The 18,578-nt window shown below is 37.8% G+C and overlaps 1 protein-coding gene across 1 annotated transcript; it reads left to right on the top strand.

Moving 5' to 3' along the window:
- The first annotated feature begins 608 nt into the window (after positions 1–608).
- CUNH10orf143 (chromosome unknown C10orf143 homolog) lies at positions 609–15,950 on the top strand. The gene is made up of 4 exons (XM_089508340.1): positions 609–695; positions 10,971–11,123; positions 11,250–11,315; positions 13,665–15,950. Exons 1-4 carry the CDS (start codon positions 609–611, stop codon positions 13,692–13,694), a joined length of 336 nt encoding a protein of 111 aa, XP_089364466.1. The 3' UTR covers positions 13,695–15,950.
- The last annotated feature ends 2,628 nt before the right edge of the window (positions 15,951–18,578 follow it).

Raw genomic sequence — 18,578 nt, 5'->3', positions numbered from 1 at the left:
TTCCAGTCTTTGTGTATGTGCTTCTAAACTGCCTGTTGACTAATGGCAACCCCATAGACCTGATAAAGCTTCTGTCATGTTAAAAAGAAGTAAAAATATTTTCTGTTTTATATTCTATGGTTTATGCAACGTGTTGTATTTTTCTTATCAAGGATGTGAAAACTATTTTAATAACAATTATCTGGGGGGTAAAAAAGAAAGAAATCCTCCTGGACAGAAGGCTGAAATGTAGGACGTGTCCTGGAAAAGGAGGACGCCTGGCCTCCCTGTTCAGAGAGAGGGAAGGGAAAATAATCCTCTCTGAGGCTGAGAGAGTGTGACTTGGCCCAATGGGTTTCAATGGCTGAGAGAGGGACTAATTCCTTGTTCTGAGGGGTGTGTTTATATGCTTTGTTTTTGTGGGGTTATTAATTAATTAATTAATTAATTAATTAATTTTGGTCACTCTCTTTGCCAGTAAGTGCCGGCTCTGTTTCCTCCTCTCCCTGTCAGCCCTGAGGAGGAGGAGGAGGAGGAGGAGGAGGAGGACGGGCTCCATGAACAAAGGGGTGGAGCGCTGCCTAGGAGACTAGCGCCACCAGTACCAGCACTATCCCTTTTGAGCGCTCATGGAAATAGTGGCTGAACAGCAGCAGCAGCAAAAGCGGGAGCAGCGGAGGCGCCCCGCGGAACTCTGCCTGCACGAGCCAGAGCGCGTGAGTCTGGCTGTCTCGCGCCCATTGGATGGGGAGGAGGGGGGGCTGCGCGCGCGCCCCCCGCGGTTCTCAACAGCTCTACAAAATGGAGGGAGGGAGCGGGTGCGGGGGGGGGTCTGCCTCTCTGTCTGCGCATGCGCCGTAGCACCCGCCCTAGAGCCCTTCTCTCTCTCGCTCAGCTCTTTCCCTCCCATCTTTTCACAGCTGCTTTCGCTTTTCCTTCCCGTTTTTTACAAGAGCTTTGCAGGTGCTTTTTGGAAGGGAAATGAGAGGGAAGGGAAAGTGAAAGGGGGCCTGAGGGATATAAAGGCAGACCTAGTGGCCCTTTTGCTATATTATTTTCTTTACGATAACTATGATATAGGTATAGATATAGATATACATATTATATATATATATATATATATATATATATAAAATCATAATAGCTATAGTAAAAATTATTAATATAATATATCAAATAAGAAGTAATCACATATTAAATAATTGTATATATATATATATGTTATAATATAATAACATTATATATATATTATGTTTTATTGTAACCTATATATACAATTATTTAATGTTATTTAATATTTAATATATTATATTAATATATAATATATTTAATGTATTATAATGTATAACATGTTATTATTGTATTGTAGCATATATATAAATATAATTATTTATTATTTAATATAGTATTAATATTATATTAATATATAATGTTATTTAAGTAATATATATATAGTTATGTTGTTATATTTTAACATGTATAATTATTTAATATGTTATTTATTATTTAATATAGTATTAATATTATATAGTATTTAATGTATTATATATTATATTATATTATTGTTATTATTAGATTATAATATATAATATAACATTTCATATATATATATATATAATATAATAAATAATATGTGATATTATATATTATAATATATTAATATAATATCAATAATATATTAAATAATAAATTATATATATATATATATATATATATATATATATATTATAAAGTTTATTATGTTATGTTGTAATTATCATGAGAGGCAGTGTAGTGTGATGATTTGAGCGTTGGACTATGACTCTAGAAACCAGGGTTCAAATCCCTGCTTGGCCATGGAAACCCACTGGGTGACCTTGGGCAAGTCACACTCTCTCAGACTCAAAGGATGGCAATGGCAGACCTCCTCTAAGCCAATCTGGCCAAGAAAATCCCCATGATAGGGTTGCCTTAGGGTCACCATAAGTATGGGAGCCCACCAGGCAAGTGGGTTGGAGGGAGGGCAGAAGGAAGGTATGGGACAAAAATATATTCGAAACACCACTCTGCAAAGGGATCCTGGAGAACCTCTGAGAGTCACTTTGCCAAAGTAAAAGTACAATAACATCCAAAATCCACAAACTGATATCTTTATGAGACCAATCAAAATGACAAAATATATGATACAAACGTTCGACGCTCCTTCTTTGCCTTCTTCATAAGGCAAAGGTGTTAGGAATCAGATGTACGAAAGTAGTTGTGGCTCCATCAGCACTGTAGAAATAACGCATCATGACACCATTTTAATTGCCATGGCTCAATGCCAAGGGATTCTGGAAGTTGTAGTTTTGTAAGACATTGAGCCTTCTTTGTCAGAGAGCTCTGGTGCCACAACAAAGTTCCCAGAGTTCCATAGCATTGAGCCATGGCAGTTAAAAGTGGTGTCAAACTGGGTTATTTCTGCAGTGCAGATACAGTCTACTTCATTAGCTGCATGGACCAAGAAGCAGAGATACTTTTGAAGATGCATGATTCTCACATGGAAACAGGGCCATGTTATTCTGAAAAATCAGTATTCAAAGGGGCCTTGTAGCACCAAACTGATTCAGAAACCTTGATGGATAGATAAGCTTTCCTAGGTCCAAAACACTGTAGGAAAAAAAATCCAGTTTCAGACCTTCCTAACTGCCCTGGCTCAATGCTAGGGAATCCTGGGAATTGTAGTTTATTGTGGCACCAGAGCTGTCTGACAAGAGAAGGCTAAATTTGTCTCAGAAACACTACAGTTCCCTGAATTCCCTAGCATTGAGCCAGGGCAGTTAAAGCGGTCTCAAACTGGATTATTTCTGCAGTGTGGATGGGACCCTAGATTTAACACTTGTCTCAAGGGACGGTGAGAGAGAAAAGTTGGAAAGAAAACTTGAAGAAAGAAGGGGTGCCCCCAATCCTAAGCAAGCTGTCCTCAAAACTACCCACTGGTTGCAATAGGAACTAGCAATTGAAAGCAAAACAAAGCTTGCCAGTCTTTCTGCCAGCTCTTTCCCTGGCATGGCCTTGTAAGGAAAGGCAAAATGCCCAGGCAAAAGGGTTCTGTCCAAGAGCGAGGAAGACACAGATGAAGAGTTGCCAATAATGGCGCTTTCAATAGCGGGAATATTTAGCAACTTTCCTGCGCAAAAAGGGAGGCCTAACTTTGGTGTTTGGCCTTCCTCTCATAAATGTACTGGGGGCGGCTTAAGGTTCTCCAAGGCAGTCTCTGCTCTCTCTGTAGTCCAGCTTTGTTTCTCTTCTGCTTGTTGGCTGCATCCGCAGTGCAGAAATAATGCAGTTTGTCACCACTTTATCAGCCATGACTCAATGCTATGGAATTCTGGGATTCATACTTTTGTAAGACATTTAGCCTTCTCTGTCAGAGAGCTCTGTTGCCACAGCAAACCAGTTTCCAAAATCTTATAGCACTGAGCCATGTGGATGTCCTTGTTGAGGGTCATACAGCCCAGCCCTCATCTTGAGTTTAGGGCCATGGAGGATGCCATTGAAATTCCACTCCCTCCCTCCTTCAGCCCTCTTGCCACTGATCCTGAGCAGCCCCCCAGCCTTGTTTTCACTACCAGGTTATAGAGTCACAGCAGGTCAAGATCAGGGTGACCAGACGTCCTCCTTTTCAAGGATGTGGCCTACATTTTCAACCTTCTGTCCAGGAGGAATTCCAAAATGTCCTCCATTTCAAGCATAACTAGTAACGTCCTGCATTTTTCTTGAACGTCCTACATTTTGCAGCGCCTTCTCCTTTGCAGTGATAGCATGTGGTCATCTTGGTCATGATGGTCACACTCACCTGTTTGTATATTCTTCATCTGGGAGAGCTCTGCCACAAGGGCCAACTGTCAGGGAAATGTCTAATTAACAAATTGTAAGCCGCTCTGATAGCCTTGGCTGAAGAGCGGGGTATAAATAAATAAGTATAAGTGCGTGTGTGTGTGTGTGTATATATATATATATAATATAATTCCCTGTATTCTTTGATTTCCATGTCCACCCACAGGGTCAAGGGTGATGGCAAAGAGAAAAGGGGATTACTAGCATCATGTGGAGATGTGCCTTCAAGTCACCTGTCAGCTTATTGCAACACTATACATTTCTTTCTTTTCTTCAGGCAGGGAATACTCAGAGATGTTTTGCCATTGACTTTCTTTAAAATATAGCCTACAGCACCTAGTATTCTGGGGTGGTCTCCCATCCAAGTACTAACCAGGGATGCTTAGCATTCAAGATCAAATGGGATCTGGTCTTTTGGGGGTATTTAGACCCTTAACTGGCAGTTACAACCAGCAAATCACATTTTAGGGGCTTATTTTTTAATCAAGCCCCTAAAATTTCTTGTATCGCCATCAAAACAGTAAGTTGTTTGCCATGTCTGCTTGCAAATCCGTCATCAGTGAGGGCATGACCTGAAGTGCTGCCCTCATTTTTCCCCTTTTGGTGCATGACAGTTCTTCGTATTTTAAAAGACTGAAGCAAAAAGCTGTAGGCCTGAAGAAAAAAAGGAGAGGCCTTAGGTCATAAACCTCTGCCTCGTTCACCAGTTTGGGCATTTTAGAGCTAAAGTATCCCTGACAGATGCTTTTACTGCCTGTTCAAACCTTCAAGTGATTCTACATCACCTTCCTAGAGGGTTTCCTCATCCATCAGACCTTGCCACTCCTCCAGGAAAGTAGCAGATTCTGTCTAGGAAATTTCATGAGCTGTCATGGACGTGGGAATGGAGAAAGATGTAGCAGCCTGGATATACATAAATGTCAGAAACCATTACTTACCCATTTATAAATTTAGATGGTAGGTACTTCTGACACAACACCTTGACAGTTCAGAGAGGCAAGAGGATAAGGTGGATGCTGCAGTGGATTTTGTGCACCAGAGAGAAAGTGTGGCCTGAGGGCGGAAAAACCTACCATTGCCTTAAATTTTCACTGCTGGTGCATGGGAATTTGAAATATTAAACTGAAATTGTTTACTGCACCGTCTCTGAGGGTTAGCTGGATAGGAAGGATGGGAGAGATACCAGGATCTGGGAAGCTACCTGGAAGTATATTCTTCTGCATAAGGATATACTTCTTACAGGTATCTCTCTTCACTAATCTGTTTCTCCCCCCAAAGCCTTAAAAATCCCTTAGTGCCTCGTTTAAGTAACAGTCCCTGAAAGTTTACAGTGATTGTGCTGTACATTCTTTAAGCAGAGATATTTCTAAACAACTTTAAACTGAATTTTATATTTTAAAATATTTGTCTCTCCAGAGATTATAATTACCAGATAGAAAGTTTCTTTTTTGCTCAATAGTTAAACATTGTTCTGTCCTTTAGAGATTTCACAGGCAACTAAATAAAAGCTCTTAATATAATAAGGGCTTGTTGTTATTGTTTTTAAAAAAAATACTTTTAAGCAAAAGGTCCAGTTTTTTAAACAGAGACTTGGAATGCAGTTCAGAATCCAAATGCTCATGACCAAAACCTGAAATCACTATTTATTTGTTATACACTAATTTTGCAAAGCTTGGTGCTCTTATATCTTTTTCTTTGTTTTCCAGTGAGCTTTATAGTGTAATTAAACCTATCAGTGCAATGGCATGTGCTTGTTAAAAGACCCACCTTCGGTACTTAATTGTAGTTAGCCATCATTTGCTTTATTAAAAGGACATTTGCAAATATCCAACAAGGCAGGCAAATCCCCTAGGACTCTAACCCACTATCTTCAAAACCCACACACAGCTCTAACCTTCCCTTTGGCTGAACAGGGCTGGACATGTTTCCCCTCTAGAGCCTATTAAAACCACTCTGTTAAGTGACCAGAGGCTGTTAACGCATTAATGACATTATTTGCTTCTTTACCTTGGGGGACTTTGCACAAAGCTTACCCCTCCCCACTTTTTGGGGTGACACTAATAGCATTTCTACAGAGGATTGGATTTGTTGGCTATGCTGATCGGAATAATGCAAGCTAATGCCATCCTCATTTTCAGTGTCTGTCTAAAGGCCATCTTCTTTAATGCTTTATATTCAGTAGAGTGAGTTTTAATATCACCCTTAAGGGGTGATTGGTCTTATCTGCAGCTTTTGAGATCACAGTTGGTAATTGGTGTCTCCTTTAATTTTTATCCCACTGATACACTTAGCTAAGAAAGTGCTCCCAGCCATATGGTAATGCAGCTGTACCAGACAGTAAGTGCAGGTTTACCTTGCCCATCTTCTCCCTTGAGTCAAAGAGTATATTCAGGGAAGAAATAACCAAACCAGAAAATATCAAGTTGGGGACAAAGATGAAGGGTTTCATGAAGGCTTCCAGAGAAATAACACAGCAAGGTCATTGTATACACAACATAAGCAAAGAGCTACCAATCACTGTTACATAATCCTTGGGCCTCAGCACACACGCCATTGAGTGCAACTATGTTTAAGGCATTGTTTGGATTTTAAAATAAAAATGTAATACTTAGAGGCTATAAGATGGCTATTACTAAATTCCGCTTCCATAGCTCAGGAAAAATAAAAGCTGGAATGGAAATGGTTGGTAAATAAGGTGAATCCAAACAATACAATGTAAAGAATAACTGTTTAATCCACAAAATGATTTATTGCACACATTTTAAATAACTAATATTAGCCTGTTGGACTGTGGTCCTCACTAGAACAAACAAGAACCTCTGTAGACATACACCTGGGTTTAGTATCACATTCAGGATATGTTCTCAGATAGTACCCCACTTTTAGGAACTGTCTGGTACTGTGAAACCAACTTTCAGCTCAGCCACTCCTCTCATATTTGCCAAAAAAGGACTACAAATTATGCAGTAATGAGAAAGGGGGGAAAAACCCTCCATACAGCCAATTTCCATAATGGGATTAGTGTACTAAGTATCCATGCCATAATGTTTTCATTCAAGTTATATCCTGAAGCATATCCCACATTTATACAGCAGGAGGGAGGTGTAGAGGTGAGCCAGGTGAATAATTACTGGGCCTACAGGAGACATATCTGAGGCTATAACTGTGTGAACACATACCTGAGGGTAAGCCCCACTCAGTGGAGTTCATCCGACAATGGGCTCACGCAGGTCTGCCAGCATGCTAATGAATTCAACTCAATGCATGCTGCCTTGTCCACAGCAGTGCACAGAAATACTGAGGTCACACAGAAGCCCTCTACATTAACATGACTTTAGGCTTCCATCTTGCTTTTTGCAAAGTGATTTGATGCCACAGAGTCACACTCTGATTCATAACTTGTCAGTAAAGATTCAGTCATCTGAATACTGGGCCTTAAAAGCCAATCCACTTTGTTTCACCTGAACTGGTTGGTTGGTTAGGCTCCAAAGATGTTTTCTGAGAGCAAACCAAGGATTGTACAATTTTCTGTTACATAATAATAGCAATTTAGCTTTAACTAAGATCAACTGCACATATGCTTTCAGCGAGTTCATTAGCACAGAGTGTCTTTTTACCTCTCTTTTTATTTCTGCCAAGGTGCTAGTTCAAACAAAACTAACAACTGTGAAATTCTGTTCTCTGTATTACTGGTTACTTCAGGTATGATGTCCAGGACAGGGTGCGTGAGGATCTGTTCAGTAAACCTTTTTTTTTAAAGGTATGTGTGATCACCAGCAAGCATAATCTATAAGTGAAAAAGTAGTATAATCACTTTTCTTTTTGTCATTTTTGTGCACAAATGATGTATGCAATTGCCAAGCTCCACCGTATCTCACATTCAGAAACAAGATGTCAAAAATCAACTACGGTAGGTCTAAGTAGCAGGAGGATAGATTTCAACTAAACATTAGGAGGAACGTCTTGACCGTGAGAGTGGTTTGCAATGGAACCAGTTGCTTAGAGTGGTGGTAGAGGTCTCCTTTGGATGCCTTCAAAAAGAGGCTGGATAGCTACATGTTGGGGATGCTCTTGCTGGAGATCTTGGACCTGATGGCCCATAGGGCTCGTTCCAACTTTATGATTCTGTGTTACTAAATAGATAATAACTTTCCTTTCAATATCATGGCAAAAGTTGAAGCTTCAGCATAGTTTCTGTACATTACACAGTTCTCCAAGAGTGTGATGCCTCAATTGCAATGTTCTAGAAATATATTTCTAGCGTTTTGTCTGTATGCCACTCATTCTCACACATTGCAGTGCACACAGACAAGAAGTGTAGCTTCCACTGCCTTGTCCAGTTTCTTTCTGAATGCTACAGCAATAGTACCATAAGAACATTCTTGGAGGAATTGGAAGAATTGTCTGGATAAGTCCAAAGTTATAATATACAGAGGAGTAAATTACAAAAGTGTAATTAAAATAGTGAGAGCCAGTGTGTGTAATGGTTTGAATGTTGGACTATGACACTGGAGAACAGGGTTCAAATCCCCACTCAGCCATGAAACCCAGTGGGTGATCCTGGACAAGTCGCATTCTCTCAGTCTCAAAGGAAAGCAATAGTAAACTGCCTCGAAGAAACTTGCCAAGAAAATCCTGTGATAGATTTGCATTAGGGTCAGTCACTATAAATCAGAATTGACTTGAAGGTACATAACAACTGCAACAATTAAAACTGTATATTTCGAATATCACAGTTTATTGTTGAAATAAAGGTTTGTTGTTATTTGTTGTCAGATTAACTTTCAAGGCCATTCTACAACCTGTATGGGATCCTTTATCATGCCTTCACACAAGAAAAAAATTAGGGGAACAAAAATTGAACTTTTGGCCCTTTGCATTTAAGAGGCTATATGGATGCTTTCCCTTCCCCTGCAAAAAAACTAATGGAATTGGCCGAAATTAAACAATTGGAGGATTACAATCTTATTTAGTGGAATTTAGGATTAATTTGGTCCAAGAAAGTTTTGCATACTGTAGTCTTCTTTGTTCCTTCTTGTCATTAATAGATTACATATTTTAGTGTAGCATTTGTAGAGCTCTGTTTGGTTTTGAGAGAAACCATTCACATGTTTTTCCCTTCGTTTGTCTTCAGGTTTCTCATTGGTTTTTGTGTGTTCCATGCATACAACACTGTTGCTTCTGTCTAATTCTTCCTTGCATTGTAAAATAAAACTTGGTGGATGCTACATTTTAAAAAAATAAGCAACACACATAAGACAAAAACAAGTTACTTTGGATCCTAATTAATATTGGAATATGATGCAAAAACCTAACATAACATAAATGCATAATAGAAAACTCAAATCAAAAGGGTCCTTGAGGTTAAACTTGCCTCCAGTGACATGAAGATTAAAAGATGCATTATGAATGTAAGGCACTAGGGCAGTAGTTAATATTACCAAAAATACCAGCCACTTCTGTAATTAATGATAAGTTCCAATTCTGTATATACATTCTATACATTTTGTTAATTCTTTATGCAGAATCCACTACATGCACTTTAAACCATATAGATTTTCCAAATATTGTTCATCTGTCCCATAGAGTAAAATAAAAAATGCTTTCTCTGTTCAGGTCAGCAAAGGTGAAGGTGAATCTACATGTATACGTATATATCTATATCTGGAATAATCTTTTATGCCTTACTATACAGGTGAGACACTCTCCTAATTATACAATCCCAAGTTCTAGTCTCTATATCAGATAGACTAGCTGGCATATTTAAGCTTTCAAGCCCTGTTAGAACAGGGCTGGCACATTTATACACACCATTTTGATAAATTCAGTAAGAAGAAGAGGTCTCGAAAGGTATATGAACCCATTGGGCCTTGCCACAGACATGCTAGGCATTGTTATTAATGCAGTATTTGCAATCAGAATTCAATGCTGGTTTGTTGTTGCAGTTCCTTGAGATGTTTCCAAAGCCATCGAATTTCAAAATAACATTGAATTCTCTATAGAAGAAGGTTATGCTTGCATTAGTATAAGATTCTTAGCCAGCTACTCTGTATGTTAAATTTTTGTCTATGATATAAGTACGTTAGACTCAAAGCAATACTCTGATTTTATTTTTGATAAGAAAGATTTCTTCTGATGCATAGCACTAAATCACTTTTCTCTTTTATCTCTTCCTCTCATGCATCTTGCTAGTTATGCTGCTTGTACTTGCATGCCATAGCTTTTAATAAAGGACAAATTCTGCAATAACAAAGGAGGTGGATGTTTTTTTGATGGAAAGCAGCCTGCCTTCAGGGGGCCTTCTCAGATTTTTATTATTACATTTTGCACACTCTTAGTATAATACATATTTTGTTTCTGATTCACTTCTTTTAGATATATCTTATTTCCTTTTTCATCTCTGTTCTTGTGTTAGCCTTTCTCCTTGGAGATACTTCATGCATTCATCCGCTGTGTTTTAGCCTAACAAATTTTGAATTTAGTTTCCATACATAGCATTTGCAAGAAAGTATTATAATGCATTTTGGGGCCTTCATTCAGCTTGGAACAACAGCCTTGTTTCTGTGATTCAGGATGAGAGTGAGCAAAGATTTCAAGATGGTAATGACACCTTATTTATTTCCTGTTTTCTTTGCTTCTTTCCTGTCCTCCAGAAACCTTTCTTCACTATACAGCACTGAAGCAAATCAGGACAGTATGTAACTTGCAAAGGTTTCTAACCTCAGGGTCTATATATTGAGAGACTAAATATCTCACAAAACTCCAGTTTCCAGAATTCCATAGCATTGAGCCCCGGCAGATAAAATGGTGTCAGTCAGCCTGGATTATTTCAGCAGTGCGGATGCAGCCATAGATAGTCCTTTACAGTTTTTTATTACACTGTTCCTCACAGCAATGAGATAGTTAATAGTTCATTTCTTAGATAGGAAATTGAAGAATAATTAATGGTTCATTTCTTAGGTAGGAAATTGATTGTGAACTATCTGTGTCCACCCAGGGAGCAGGCAAGTTAAGAGTGGGCTTGTGTTTTTGATCTCCCATGAACAAGTCACTCTACACACTATGTGTGTATAATAGAAGTATATTTCTGCATCGTTCTTAATTTATTTTTCTTCCTTCATCCCCCCCAACAGAAACGAGTATGTAGAAGTTTGGAGATGATCTGCACTTCCCACCCACCAAGCAAGTGTGCTGCAGATTTTAATGCTATGGAGCAGGATTGGAGTCAGGATGATCCCACTGAATTTCTCAACCCTCAGATTATGAAGGAAAAACTGAATTGCACTGTAAGTTTTATGCAGCCTAATGCATGTTTTTAAGAAGATGTTAATATATTTCATAATAAAAATGTCAAATAATGGTGGTAGTGGTTTTTTAAAAAACAATTTTGTGTGTATGTGCTTGTTAATCAGATATTTCCGCATAATGAAACCAGAGCTCCTGTTCAACCTTGCCCAAGATGTATTGCTGGAGAACCTGTAAGTATATTAACCTTCTTACTGTGACATAAAAGATAGGCTTGTTCTTAAATATTAGAGCCATAAAACATAAGGTTAATAAAAAAAAAAAAACCTGCACTTGCATTGCTTAGGGATAAAGCATGTAAATAAAAGAGGCAGATTGATTTAGGGTTTTTTTGGTATGCTAGCAGAGTGCAAACGAATATGTTTCCTGCATTACACTCAAAATATTGGGACTGCAAGCTCATTTTTCAAATCTATGCTAGAAAGCAGAGTTTAGTCACATAAATTAATCTCAATTCAAGTTTTTTAAAAGGCACAAATTACTCTATTCAAGGAGTGTAACTAATTAGAAGATAGTTAATATTTGTTGACAGAGTTTGAGAAACATTTCCACAAACATTTGGGAGAGGGTTTCTGGGATACTGATTTAAAAAAATGGGGGGGGGGGAGATAAACCAAGCTACTCCTGCCCCACCTAAAACTATATAAGATCATATAAGATTATATGGGTTATGACCAGGCAATTTGAAGAACTGGATATTCCTGTATGAAACTGTTTGGGCTCTGAATTCTTCAAGAGAGACTCTCAGTCCTACCACATCTGGTGGGTACATGATAGAGGGCCATCTTAGTGGATACTCTAAGGTTTTGGCACTTCCGAAAAAAGACCGAGAGGCAAAAACTCTTATTCCAAGAGGCTTGCAGGAGTTGCTTCCTCCCTCCCCAGAAAAAGTGTTTATTAAGGTGCTCTACTGCTTTTTAAACTGCTTTTTTATTTTTAATCCATGTTTTAAAGTATTTTAATATTAATGGTAGTTTAATCATATTTTAATGATTATCTTTTCTAAGTTTTTATGCCTTATATTGGTTTTAATATGTAAGCTGCTTTGAGTTTGGGGGCAGGATATAAATAAAGTTAATAGTATGTCCAAGTGCTTTCAGTGGATGTGTAGGCTTTCTCAGTGAGTTCAGTGTTAGGGGGATGAATTACTTTACCAATGTAATACTGTGCTTTCTGTTAATGTGAATGGGTTGTTCCCACTAACAAACACCCTTTTTCAAATACTTGGAACACTCCAGATTATCTTAATTAATTAATGAATTTCACTTTGTGGTAAATCGGGATATATGCAGTGGTTTTTGATGACCAGACCCATTCAATTGGCATAATTGTCAATTGCTGTTCCAGTTGTTTCATTAAATTAATTTTATCCATTTTATGGACAATGTCTATATTTTACATGCTCTCTTGATATTTCTTGTAATGGGTGAATAAACACCTCCCTCCTTTCTTGTTATCATGCTAAGGGTTTATAGGGTTAAATTATGGCCCTTGCCCCTAGATACTCAGCTATCAAACACATGCTGGTTTATCAGATATAGTGCTACATCATGTTGGCTTAAGCATCACAAAGTCAAGAGATGGGAAGGTAAATGCAATGCCTTGACAGACATATCCCTGAAGAATAACAACATTGTGTAAAGTTAAAAATTATGGGCCAAATCCAGATGGGGAAGATAGAGTTTAGGAACCAGCAAAACTTCTCCAAATTGTCCTGATGGTATATCACTCCATGAAGTGTCTGAACCTTATTGCATCACAAGATGAATCTTCCCGTGAAATGAGCCATTTTTGTAGCTTAGGTAGCTGCAGGATTCATTAGAGCAGGTCCTGCTTCATCAGTCTTTTTTGTTATCCTGATAGCTCAAGGAAGCCAGAGGAAGTAGTAAGGATGAATGACATGGGAGTTCATGGTTCTGATTCCCAATCTGGAACTGCAACATGGATTTTTTTTTAAAAAAAAAATGTTCAACGTCATCTTGAGGTTTTCACCTGTAGGCACACTGCAAGATGTCTACAGTTGCTTTGCAAGCAGGGATCCTTGTGGGGATAAAATGGGCTGGGCAGTAAGTATTGTGTTTGTTTTTCTAAAATATGAGTAGAAAGGGGAAGAAAATTCTTCCAATACATTATTTCTTTGCTTCATAGTGTACCCTTCTAACAACCTCCCTGTCACCACAGAAAAGATGTGAGCTCAGTGATTTATCTTGCAACTCTGTGTAAGTCTCAATAAATACCATTTAGAGGAGAAGCGGTAATGGTCAGAGCATCTTTCTACCACTGCTTCATTCCACATGCCATTACATTCATTTATTTTAGATTAAATTTCCAAGTTCCATCCTACAGAAGATTTGGGAAGACTTCAAAATAAAACATTTTTATTTTAATTTTTTTGGATACTAAATCTAAAACTTCCCAGGCTTGCCAAGGCTGCTAATTAATTCCTGGTGTGATGCAAATTTTGATCCTTGTAATAACCCCAGAACTGAATCAATATATGGTTCTTGTTGTTTTCATTTCAGGGACACTTTGGCCATATTATGGGTTTATAGAAGATCAGAGGATATTGATGCACTGATAGACCATAACAAAATGTGTATGGACTAGTTTGAGCTCTGAAATATTTTTGCACTCCTTTTAAATTGTATGAATGTAGTTTTTAGTTTATGAAATATCTTTTTTTTTAAAAAAAAATGTTTGTCACAGTAGAAACCCATTCACTATTTGCCTTTTTATGTCCTAAGATATGTTTTTACTTCAACAGACTGCTCACTTTGATGATTTCTCCCAATATATGCACATACATACACAGTAGAGGCACATTTTAATGAATATGGGGTAAGTGGAGATAAACTAAGAAGTGGACATAGATGTGGTGTGTGTACACATATATGATAAATACACTAGAGTGAATGTCTGCAATTTTAGTGACTTGAAATTCACATATGAATTTTTGCACATCCAAAACAAGTGTTGTGAATGTTGCAAAACAAGTACATATTTTCCTACTCTTAAATCACACACAATATACAGTGTTTAATTGATAGTATTCACTAACGTGTCTCTAAATCTTCAGTAGTTGAAAAGATTTTTAAAGGATTACCAATATGACTAACCAAGATGTTAAGATCATGAAGATACTTGATTGTTAAGGATATCACAAATGTCAAGGATTATCTGATTCAGATTTTGGATGTTTAAGGTAACATAGACAGGTTCACAGTTGACATTAGTTGTATTGCTTTGTTTTTCTTAAGCTGATCATGGGATGTTTTCCCTTAATGAAATTGCCATTGCAAAGTCCATTTGACCCAGATTGTGTGTCCAGAGGCTGTTATCCAATGAACCAGGTGTAACTAGCTTCCTCTATTATCTATGGAAGTCAAAGTTCTGCATATACAGTCTGGTTAACCAAAATTGGGAAAAAATAGCAATACGCTTTCTCTACATTGCACCTCAATTCTATACATGCCCTTCACTGTGTAAGACCTTACTGTATTATTAGCAATCACTGCAGAGCAGCATCAGGGAAAAAATATCTTAACTTTAAAGCTGTGTGAGAACCATGTTTGTTAGCATTTCCATAAAAGGACATAAGAACCACTGTAATTATTGTAAAGCACATGATATATATATTTTTTAAAAGTTCATCACATTTCATAATGTTTATCATATTTCATACACTTTTCTGTTTTGTTATTCATATTTCATTATGTACAAGACTCACAAATTGTCAAGTTGGGAGGCATTGAACATGAATGACATTTCCCCCTTTAGGGCAGCCCCCTAAAGTCTTAAAATACAGGAAGCACAGTGAGTATGTCGGGACGAAGGCTAGTCACTTTGTTACTCTCTTTGGCAGATAAGAGAAGGCAAGAAATAATGAAGGGGAGAACAACATCATGCTGATCTGTTCTCCACCCACACCTATGGAAGTCATATGTTTTAGCTTGCCCATAAATCCAGATAGTCCAAGGGAGCTTTTGCATGCAAAGCATGTCTCCTACTTCTTGAACCAAACCATATTCAAAGTCCTAACACAGCGTGTGTTTTCTTTGCTTCCCAATGCAGAGAAATGTTTCCTACTTCTCTATATAAATAGCATTGATTTTTTTAAAACCCTGCACAAGTTTTGGAGTTGTTAAACTTCCAGTAGAATTTTTTATGAACAACATCTACAGAAATGTCACTGTGACCCAGCCATTCCAGTTCTGCAGTTGTAAGATTTAAATGAAAGGGCAAGCACTGTTATATTCTTATACAAAACAACTTTGTCTGTTTCAGAGTTTAAAATTCACTCCACACATTCTCACCCTTCAATAGATTTTGCTTTCAAAATTCTTAATGTAGTTTACAATGAAGTATAAAAGACAAGATATGCAGTAGGTAAATATATGGCGTTACAAATAGCACTTATATTCTGTCTCAGGAATCCAAAGATGGTGTTGTTCACTCTACTTACACAGAATACTTCCAATAAAATCAGTCAAGTAGATTCAGAATAAATTACTCCAGTACTATGTAGGCTGTAATCCTGTGCATGCTTACTCCCTGTGCATGGAAGTAATAATTGAACACAGTGGGAGCTGCTTCGGAGAAAACATGCATAGCATTGCAGTGTTAGCAAAGCAACTGTTCTTGCGACCTCTTAACCCCATGTAAGTTAAGCAAATAAATTGTCAAGCATGTTTGGGACCTTCCAGGCCTACCTAACGTCCACACATTGCACATACTATGGAACAGGGTTTAGATGTACAGAGTCTAGCATATGTGAGCTCAGTCTACTCAGTCATTCCCACTCAAAACTGGAATAAAACAAAGAAGAGCACATGTCTCATTTATTATACTGTACTGTACATTGGGCTGGACAACTCTCAGTGGTTAGGGCTCCCCAGGAGGCCTTAGAGGGCTGCTTCCTTGTATCCCTTCTAGGAAAAAATCACTTCCAGTCCACTCCCTGTCCTAACTGAAGGCCTCTCTTGGCCCTAAATAGTCAGGGACCAAAAACATGACAATGTTTTTCCCACCACTACTATAAAGGGCATTTGAGAACACATTTCTTTGAAAACATTTTTGAATATTGAGGGCTCTGAAACCACATCGGACCATTGTTGCTCTTTGGCCACCCATTCTATATAGGCATAGGCCTTCTTATAGTGTACTTACATTCACAGAGGTCAAAATGGAGTGAGTGGATGCTTGAGACTGGCTAGTAGAGTTGGGTATAAAACACACTGCAGAAATAATCCAGTTTGAGACCATTTTAACTGTCCTGGCTTAACGCTAGGGAATTCTGAGAACTGTAGTTTTGTGAGACATTTAGCCTTCTCCGTTGGAGAGCTCTTGAAAGTAACGGCCCTGTTCATGAATTTAAGATTGTCTCTTATATAACAAAAGAAAGGACATCATAAAATTTTAATCAGTCTCTGTGAACTTTAGTTTAGTTATGTGTAGGATGCATTGTGGCACTGTAGCAGCTGATGAACCTTGAGTTGAGTGGTAAACTTTCACTTGTGTTTCTGGAAAGACCGAGACTTACAAAAGCCAATATCATTTCCAAAATGTTCATTTTGAGGGGAGGGAAATAGATAGGAGTCAGCCATAGGCACATATCATAGGGCTGGTGGAAATGGATCACCCCATAACAGTGTCTCTAGACCACCTCCTTTCCCAACCTCTCCCCTCTCATGACTACATGAGAGTGAGGAGATCCTGCTGAAGGGGGTACATTGTGATGTTCCACTCACAGAAGACCTCCTCATTTAATGGGAGGAAGAATCCTCTCAGTCCAGAAGTTAGCATTTTTCAGGAGGCCGAATGAGCTGTTGAGCAGATGAGGAAGGAGTATTGGAAGTCCACTTCTGCCAGCTCTATTGCATGCACTTAAATCTTGACCCAACCCAATAGATTTTCCTCAGGTTGGCAGCATAGACAGTATGATTAATATAAACCGTATTGGAGGCTCTAATTACATTTTTTGAAATCTATGTATTGCTTTTCAAGCACTTATGCACCTACTTACTTTTTCCCCTAATGACCTTAGAACATGTATGTAGGCCAGTAGCTAGTGTCAAATTGTGATCTTATATTAGAAGATACTTTATTTTTTAAAATAAAAAATAATAATGCCTTACAAATGTGTAATATATTTTATTTTTTAAATCCTGAAATCAAATAGGAAAGTGTCGTAATCACAGAAGTCTTGTTCTGAAAAAATCAACAGTATTGCTTTTTTTACTGTACTTTAAAATGAAAATTTTTGTAAACACATATCAATCTTTTTGAATAGAAAAACTAATACTGTAAACAAGATAGGTTTTTATTGCGCTGAATTCAGAAAATGTAATGCATTGTTATTGGAAATGTAAATCTTTGTATTTTGTAAATCATTATATATTAAATAAAACATTAAATAGCACCTTGACTCTAAACAAGTAGCATTGTTCATGTTTCTGTTTCTTCCTTTTTTATTTTCCTATGTTTAAAGCCAGGTCAAAATTGAGAGTAACCTTCCTGTTAAGTTTGCCTTTTAAATTTTAATAGAGATAAGTACTGGTTTTTGTCTTACTACAGAACACTCGAGTTTGACTGCACATCACTGAAGGTGTTGCTCATACACAGTTCCATTATTGTGGATTGAGAAAAATATGTAAAAAAACTCCTGTACTTTGCTCTATCACTTGCTGATTTTTTCCAGGTACATTAAGTTTCTAATGGAAAGGACAGCTGAGTAACAGTAAGTTTCTGCTTCTTGCCTGAGGGCTTCTGCTATGATACTGTCCTAACAGTATTTTGAGTTACAGATCCCAACATCCCTAGCCATTGTCCATGCTGGCAGGAGCTAATGAGAATTGTAATTAAAAATATCTGAAAGGTGTTCAGTTAAAGCAGGCTGTTCTGTACTGAGCCAAAATTGAAAAGTAGCTCTCTTTCATAGTTGGAAATTGCCACGCTTGAAGAAATTAACTTCAAAAACAGACTCTATTGTGAATATACTGAATTAGGAGTGCATCTGCACTGTAGAAATAATGCAGTTTGACACCACTTTAACTGCCATGGCTCCATTTTACAGAATCCTGGGATTTGTATATTTTGTGAGGCAGCAGCATTCTTTGGCAGAAAAGGCGAAAGACCTTGTAAAACTAAAAATACCAGAATTCCTTACACTGCATCTAGCACTTAAAGTGGTGTCAAACCACACCCTGGGACTCCCCAAGAAATTCTTTTTTAAAAACATCCTGATTGATTCATAAGCCTGTTACAGACTGCCAAAATAAAGCTGCTTCGTGTCTCTTTGGAGGTATGCTGTTTAAATGATGCATGCATCCTAAGAATCCGGAAGCTGCACCAAAGCTGCACTCCAGTGCTTAGAAATGGAGTGTGGCTTTGGTGCGACCTCTGGACTCTTAGGACCCATGCATCATTTAAATAGCATA

Source organism: Sceloporus occidentalis, unplaced genomic scaffold (assembly GCF_023333645.1).
Source record: "Sceloporus occidentalis isolate IW3139 unplaced genomic scaffold, rSceOcc1.0.p SCAF_2, whole genome shotgun sequence".
Classification (NCBI taxonomy): domain Eukaryota; kingdom Metazoa; phylum Chordata; class Lepidosauria; order Squamata; family Phrynosomatidae; genus Sceloporus; species Sceloporus occidentalis.
The sequence above is the reverse complement of the archived record's forward strand: the minus strand, read 5'-3'. Positions and strand labels throughout refer to the sequence as shown.

Bases quoted from the DNA above. Each gene is read 5' to 3' on its own strand.
- CUNH10orf143 (XM_089508340.1), top strand. From the start codon at position 609: ATGGAAATAGTGGCTGAACAGCAGCAGCAGCAAAAGCGGGAGCAGCGG. The intron at 696-10,970 runs GTGAGTCTGGCT...CCCCCCCAACAG, and splicing joins GCCTGCACGAGCCAGAGCGC to AAACGAGTATGTAGAAGTTT. The intron at 11,124-11,249 runs GTAAGTTTTATG...CTTGTTAATCAG, and splicing joins AGGAAAAACTGAATTGCACT to ATATTTCCGCATAATGAAAC.